The sequence below is a fragment of the Ammospiza caudacuta genome, chromosome 2 (assembly GCF_027887145.1).
Source record: "Ammospiza caudacuta isolate bAmmCau1 chromosome 2, bAmmCau1.pri, whole genome shotgun sequence".
Lineage (NCBI taxonomy): Eukaryota > Metazoa > Chordata > Aves > Passeriformes > Passerellidae > Ammospiza > Ammospiza caudacuta.
Window position 1 is genome coordinate 121,711,617 of NC_080594.1, and position 7,841 is coordinate 121,719,457.

At 57.8% G+C, this 7,841-nt stretch overlaps 1 protein-coding gene across 1 annotated transcript; it reads left to right on the plus strand.

The window, feature by feature from the left end:
• The first annotated feature begins 653 nt into the window (after positions 1-653).
• Positions 654-4,204, plus strand: LOC131572525 (folate receptor gamma-like). The gene is made up of 4 exons (XM_058825750.1): positions 654-943; positions 1,705-1,893; positions 2,312-2,447; positions 3,623-4,204. Exons 1-4 carry the CDS (start codon positions 788-790, stop codon positions 4,042-4,044), a joined length of 903 nt encoding a protein of 300 aa, XP_058681733.1. The 5' UTR covers positions 654-787; the 3' UTR covers positions 4,045-4,204.
• The last annotated feature ends 3,637 nt before the right edge of the window (positions 4,205-7,841 follow it).

Here is a 7,841-nt window from a genome sequence, read left to right on the forward strand (position 1 = left end):
AAATGTTTTCCTGTCTTAGCACAGTCCTGAAGTTAACACAGGGCTCCTGCAGCTCCTGGCCCACACAAGGTGCCGTGTTTGGTGCATTCCCTGAGCTCAGGAGAGACATCCCTGACATCCCTGCACTCCTCGAGCTCAGGACGGACATCCCTGCAGTCCCTGAGCTCAGGACAGACATCCCTGAGCATCCCTGACATCCCTGCAGTCCCTGAGCCCAGGACAGACATCCCTGCCCTCCCCTGCCTTGGAGCACAGGGTCTGGGGCTGGGAGCTCCTCTCTGGAGCCCTGGGGAGGCAGAAGGGCCCCGAAGGCAGCGGGTGTCCCCAAGCTCAGGGCTGATGGAGAGCCCAGTCCCGGCTCTCCCGGGGCTGTTTGTCCCCACGGTGCTGCTGTCCTGGTGATAACGGTGCTGACCTTGCCGCCTGCCCGGGGGGCTGCTCCGTGTCCTTGGTGCCATCAAGATGTGCGGTGTTGTCCCTGGAGGAGCTGCCAGCTCCCGGGGAGTGCCCGGCTGCACAGCACCTCCCTCGCTGCTGCCCGCGACAAACACACTCCTGCGCTGTCCCTCTGTTCCCTCTGCCCAGGCCTGTCCCCTCTCCTGGCTCTGTCCCCTCTCTCCCAGCGCTGTCCCCTCTCCCATAGCTCTCTCCCCTCTGTCCCCTCTCTGTCCCCTCTCTGTCCCCTCTCTGTCCCCTCTCTCCCAGCACTGTTCCCTCTCTGTCCCTGTCCCCCAGCTCTGTCCCCTCTCTCCCAGCGCTGTCCCCTCTGTCGCAGCCCGTTCCCGGGATGGCAGTGGCGCTGGCGGTGGCGCTGGCGGTGGCACTGGCGGTGGCACTGGTGCCGCTGGCAGCCAAGGCGGGCAAGGACCCTCTGCTGAACGTGTGCATGGATGCCAAGCACCACAAGAGCCAGCCGGGCCCCGAGGGCAAGCTCTACCAGCAGGTACAAGCGGGGCTGGGCTGGGCACTGGCACACCTGGCTGGGTACCCACACGCCTGGATGGCACACCTGGCTGGGCACTGGCACACCTGGCTGGGTACCCACACACCTGGATGGCACACCTGGCTGGGCACTGGCACACCTGGCTGGGTACCCACACACCTGGATGGCACACCTGGCTGGGTACTGGCACACCTGGCTGGGTACCCCAGAGCACAGCGGGGGGAGGAGGAAGGGAAGGGAAGGGAAGGGAAGGGAAGGGAAGGGAAGGGAAGGGAAGGGAAGGGAAGGGAAGGGAAGGGAAGGGAAGGGAAGGGAAGGGAAGGGAAGGGAAGGGAAGGGAAGGGAAGGGAAGGGAAGGGAAGGGAAGGGAAGGGAAGGGAAGGGAAGGGAAGGGAAGGGAAGGGAAGGGAAGGGAAGGGAAGGGAAGGGAAGGGAAGGGAAGGGAAGGGAAGGGAAGGGAAGGGAAGGGAAGGGAAGGGAAGGGAAGGGAAGGGAAGGGAAGGGAAGGCTCTCCTGTGCTCCCTCAGTGTGGGACACCCTCCTTGCTCTGCCCCAGCCCCTTGGCAGAGGAAAGGGGTTTGTTTCTGTTCCTGGGCTGGCACAATTCCTGCTGAGGAGCTGATCTGCTGCTCCAGCCCTGCCTCGCTGCAGTGCCCAGCTCCTGAGGCCACAGTGACCCAGAGTTTGCTGCAGAGGACAAAGTGCTGCGGTTGCTGAGGGCTGTGCCCCTGGAGCTGCTGCCTGTCCCCTCTGTGCTGCAGTGCTCCCCCTGGAAGGACAACGCCTGCTGCACGGCCAACACCAGCCTGGAGGCACACAAGGACCAGTCCTACCTCTACAACTTCAACTGGAACCACTGCGGGGTGATGCCCCCCCAGTGCAAGCGCCACTTCATCCAGGACACGTGCCTGTACGAGTGCTCCCCCAACCTGGGGCCCTGGATCCAGCAGGTGGGCTCAGACCCGGCAATCCTGGCACTCTGCAGTTGGGAGGGACCCCAAATCCCACCCAGTGCCACCCCTGCCATGGCAGGGACACCTCCCACTGTCCCCAGTGTCCAGCCTGGCCTCGGGCACTGCCAGGGGTGCAGGGGCAGCCCCAGCTGCTCGGGGAACTCCATCCCAGCCCTGCCCACCTGCCAGGGAAGGATTTCTCTGCCATATCTAGGCTGCCTCAGCTTTTCCCACAGGACAGAAAGCTTCCAAGGGCTTCTCTGGCCTGTGACTGATGGAGGAATTCCTTGTGTCAGGACCCACCTGTGCTGGGCTGAGGCTCCTCTGGGCCCAGCTGTGCTCCCCCAGGAGGGGCTGGGGGATCTGGGTGTGGCAGAGCCCCCGGGTGACACCTGCCTGGCCCTGTGCCCTGCAGGCTGACAGCAGCTGGAGGAAGGAGAGGATCCTGCACGTGCCCCTGTGCAGGGAGGACTGCGAGGAGTGGTGGCAGGACTGCAGGGACGCCCTCACCTGCAAGGAGAACTGGCACAAGGGCTGGAACTGGGCCACAGGTTGGTGGGCTTGGGAGCCTGTCCTCACCCCTGGTGGGTCACTGGCAGTGCCACTGCTGCTCTTGTCAGAGCCCAGGACATTCCTTCTGGCTGCCCTGGATGGCTGCCAGGGGGCTCAGACACCTTGGCATGGGGTCACAGACACCTGTGCCTTTGATTTTAGCACATGGAAACAATTCCCAGCTTTGTGTGAGGAGTTACAGGCCACAGGGGTTTGAGTAGAATGACAGTGAATTTGTCACAGGGTGAAAAAGTAGAATTTTGGGGATTTAGAATGGGGGTTCAAGAGGCAAGATGGAGGAATCTGGGCATGTCCTGTCCTCCTTCTCCTTCTCCTTCTCCTTCCTTCTCCTTCTCCTTCTCCTTCTCCTTCTCCTTCTCCTTCTCCTTCTCCTTCTCCTTCTCCTTCTCCTCTTCTTCTTGGCCTCCATCTTCTGCTGGGATGGTGGCACTTCTGGATGGGTTTAGAGTAGAGACAGACTGTCTAACATAGGTGATAGGTATTAGGAAGTTATTGTAAATAAAGTACAGGTAGTTCTTAGTATAAAAAGCCAACACCACCCCAAGGGCAGGGACTGTGCCACAACCCAACCTGCTGGACAGATCTCAGCAGGTCAGAGAAATAATGGAATAGATAAGAGAAAATAAATAACATTGAGAACCAGAGCCGAGGAGTCTCAGTTTCTCCAGTGGCAGGGTTGGGAGAAAAAGGACTTTCTAACACCTCAGGGATCATCACAGGCACAGGAACAAGACCCTGTCACCTCTCTGGGGTGTCAGGAGGGTGGCCGAGCGCCAGTGCTCAGGTGTGGCCATGGGCAGGTGAGCTGCTCGGCCAGGGGAAGGACAGAGAGGAATGGCCGTGCTCCCCCTGGGGTTTGTGACAGTGCCACGCTGCTGTGCCCAGCTCAGGCGTGGCTGTGGGACGGACAGGATGGCTGTGCTCTCAGGGCCACGCTGCTGTGCCCAGCTCAGGCGTGGCTGTGGGCTGTGGGAAGGACAGGATGGCCGTGCTCTCAGGGCCACGCTGCTGTGCCCAGCTCAGGCGTGGCTGTGGGAAGGACAGGATGGCCGTGCTCTCAGGGCCACGCTGCTGTGCCCAGCTCAGGCGTGGCTGTGGGCTGTGGGAAGGACAGGATGGCCGTGCTCTCAGGGCCACGCTGCTGTGCCCGCAGGAACCAACCGCTGTCCCTGGGGCTCCGAGTGCCGGCCCTTCCACCAGGTGTTCCCGCGGCCCCAGGACCTGTGTGAGAAGATCTGGTCCGGCTCCTTCAGGCTCAGCCCCGAGCGCCGGGGCAGCGGCCGCTGCATCCAGATGTGGTTCGACCCCGCCCGGGGCAACCCCAACGCGGCCGTGGCCCGCTACTACGCCGGGATAACGGGATCCTCCCCCGAACAGGAGGGCAGGAGATCCTCCCCGGGCCAGGAGGGCACCCTGCCGCCCCAGAGCCACGGCACCGCGCGGGCCCTGCCCTGCCCCGGGCTGCCCCTGCTGCCCCTGCTGCTGCCCCTGCTGCCCCTGCTGCCCCTGCTGCCCCTGCTGCCCCTGCTGCTGCCCCCGGCGCTGGGGGGCTCCCAGCGAGGGGGCTCCCCGTGACCCCTCGGCAGGAGCTGGCACCGGCAGCTCTGTCCGTCCGTCTGTCCCCGCGCTCAGCACAGTTTGTGTTGTTGGACCGTGGTGCCGCCTCTGTGCTGACCAGAGCAGGGATTTCCGTGCCTCTGCTGTCCTCTCTGCCCTGCCGTGGGGGCTGCTGACATCTGTCCCTGCCCTGGCTGAGCTCTGTTGGTGTTCGGGCTGCTGTGACTCCCTGAAGGTGCCTTTGGTAATAAACTCTGCCTCTGCTTCAGCCCTGCTGTGCTGATGTGAAATGTTCCTGAGGAGGGGAGAGTCCTGGGTGTGGGGTCTGTAAATGGGGGAGTTGGACTGGGGGCAGGAAAGATCATAAAATCACAAATGGTTGGCATTGGAAGAGATGTCAAATCTCATTTCTTTCCACTCTCCTGCCATGGCAGGGACACCTCCCACTGTCCCCAGTGTCCAGCCTGGCCTTGGGCACTGCCAGGGGTGCAGGGGCAGCCCCAGCTGCTCTGGGCACCCTGTGCCAGGGCCTGCCCACCCTGCCAGGGAACAATTCCTCATTGCCAAGATCCCACCCAGCCCTGCCCTCTGGCACTGGCAGCCATTCCCTGGGTGCTGTCCCTGCAGGCCTTGTCCCCAGTCCCTCTGCAGCTCTCCTGGAGCCCCTTCAGGCCCTGCCAGGGGCTCTGAGCTCTCCCTGCAGCTTCTCCTCTCCAGGTGAGCACCCCCAGCTCTCCCAGCCTGGCTCCAGAGGGGCTCCTGCTGTTGGTGTCCCGGGGCTGGAGGCTCTGCAGGTGGGGCAGAGGGGCAGAGCTGTCCCTGCTGTGCCCTGGCCAGGCTGCAGCCCAGGTGAGCTGGCTCAGCCCTGCCACACCTGCCTGGGGCCCAAGGTGAAGGCTCCCAGGCTGCAGGACCTGGGCAGGACTTGCTGCTTTGCTGCTCTGGAGTTTTCCTTCCTCTGAGGCAGAAACTTCAACAGAACTTTGTGACCGTGTTCACAGGGGTCCGAGGGTGAGGGAAGAGACAAGGATCTGACTGCATGTTTCAGAAGGCTGATTTATTATTTTCTGATATATTTTACATTAAAACTATACTAAAAGAATAGAAGAAAGGATTTCATCAGAAGGCCAGCTAAGAATAGAGTAGAAAAGAATGATAACAAAGGTTTGTGGCTCGGCTCTCTGTCCAAGCCAGCTGACTGTGATTGGCCATTAATTAGAAACAACCACATGAGACCAATCCCAGATGCACCTGTTGCATTCCACAGCAGCAGATAACCATTGTTTGCATTTTGTTCCTGAGGCCTCCCAGCTTCTCAGGAGGAAAAACCCTAAGGAAAGGATTTTTCATAAAACATGCCTGTGACAAGCCCTGGCAAGAGAAAAAAACAGAAGTGATGGTTTACAGAGGGAAATGGCACAAGAATGGACAGCAAAGAGGAGGATGGGAAAGGCAAGAAGAGATTTGCATTCAGCAAGAGGCAGATGAAAGCACAGGCTGCTCTGTTCTCCAAACGGTGGGGAAGCACAGGCAGTGATGGATGGGGTGACCAGGTTTGGCACTTACTGTGCTCTTTGTTATAAATTGTTGTTCTTGAAGCAGTCTAACATCAGCAGCATAGTGAGAAATCAGGAAGAATAGGGGAGGAAATTAAAGGCTAATCAAACAGATGGTTTTAAATTATCAGGGCAGGGTAAGGGCAGGGTGACCATTCCTCTGGTAGCACTCACAGAGGGGTAGGGGCAGCCCAAGGGCTGCTGGCAGAGATCTTGGAGCACGAGCAGACGATAAATGGGAATGAAAACCAGCGTGGAGTGAGGCAACAGAGAGGTGGAAAAGAGCAGAGAACCCATGGGATCAACATCCGCAGGTGTGACGGGGATCACGCACGGAGACGAGATCTCTTTGAGGCCAAGTCACATAACTTGTAGTTTATTGCAAAGGGCGTGGGTGCAGGGCCCTGCTGGGAGCTGCAGCCCCAGCTCGGAGCAGGCCCGAGAGAAGAGAGGCCTAGAGTGTAAGAGAGTCAAGGGCAAAGGTTTAAGAGCGGAGAGCATGTAGAAAGGAGGGGGTGAAGGAGTGCAGAGGGAAGACAAAGAGACAAAGAGAGAAAAGGGCGCGAAGGAGCAAAGAGATAAGGGAGAAGAGAGATAAGAAAGCGCCAAAAGAGAGCAAAAAGAGAGCGAAGCTCCCGTTACAACACAATAAATCATCTTCAGCGTTGAATATGCAGATTCTCATTAACCAATCTACTACAGCATGCATATCTTGTAACATTTCTACACAACTTATAAGAATCACTACATTACCATACTATGTTTACATGTTAAACGCTAAATCTTATTCTTTGGGCCCCATCTGCCAAGCTGCAAGGCCTGCTCTGACTCTTAGGCCTGCCTGCTTGCAGAGGGAATTGTTTCCTCCAGGGGGGATTACATTCAACTGGTCACAACTAAGGTATCTCAAAGGTTGCTTTCATTTCAATCTCACTTATAGTTTCTATATTCTCAAAATCTTTTGCCAGGCAGTCATATTTAAAAGGCTTTCTTGTTTCATCCTCCCCAACAAACATCCAGTTCCTGAAAAGCTGTGCAGCAGAGAAGGCCAGTCCTTAAGAGCACAGAGATCAGTGACTGAGGAATCCCAGGAAAAGATTGTGACAGAATACTGCAAGTTCTGCTGCAGGGGGGCAGCACCTGGGGCTGGCAGGGCACAGACAGGGCATGGGGCTGGGACACACCTGGGACGGGAAATCCATGGAACAGGGCTGGGACACACCTGGGACAGGGCTGAGACACACCCGGGACACACCTGGGACGGGAAATCCATGGAACAGGGCTGGGACACACCTGGGCACACCTGGAACAGGGCTGGGACACACCTGGGACAGGGCTGAGACACACCCGGGACACACCTGGGACAGGACATCCATGGAACAGGGCTGGGACACACCTGGGACAGGGCCGAGACACACCCAGGACACACCTGGGACGGGAAATCCATGGAACAGGGATGGGACACACCTGGGACAGGGCTGAGACACACCTGGGACACACCTGGGACGGGAAATCCATGGAACAGGGCTGGGACACACCTGGGACGGGAAATCCATGGAACAGGGATGGGACACACCTGGGACAGGGCTGAGACACACCCAGGACACACCTGGGACAGGACATCCATGGAACAGGGCTGGGACACACCTGGGCACACCTGGAACAGGGCTGGGACACACCTGGGACAGGGCCGAGACACACCCAGGACACACCTGGGACGGGAAATCCATGGAACAGGGATGGGACACACCTGGGCACACCTGGAACAGGGCTGGGACAGGGCCGGGACACAGCTGTGTGAAAAACGCCAATCACTTGTTTTTAAAATTTTAAAAGTTGAATGGTAATAAAATGGTTATAAAAATAGCAATATAATTACAGTAATAGTAATTTGAACAATTTGGATTAGGACCATATGAGACAATAAAAACAAAGCATTACAGACAGTCCAGGTACCTCTTCCGGGCAAAATAAGCCCAAAAAAGGACTCACATTAACAGAAGATTAACCCTTAAAAACAATAACCTGTTGCATATTCATACAGCTCATCCATGATGCATAAATTCCATTCAAACACAGGATTCTGGCTGGGCAGTGTCAGCTCCTTCCTCTGGATCCTGACGGCATCTCCAGGGCTGAGTGAGGCAGGAAGAAGTTCATTTCTCCTGATAATGGGGCAATAAATTCTCTTTCTCTGAAAGATTCAGGTGTTCTGTGGCTGCTGTCTGGTGCGAGTACCTCATTCCTTTCTTAAAAAAA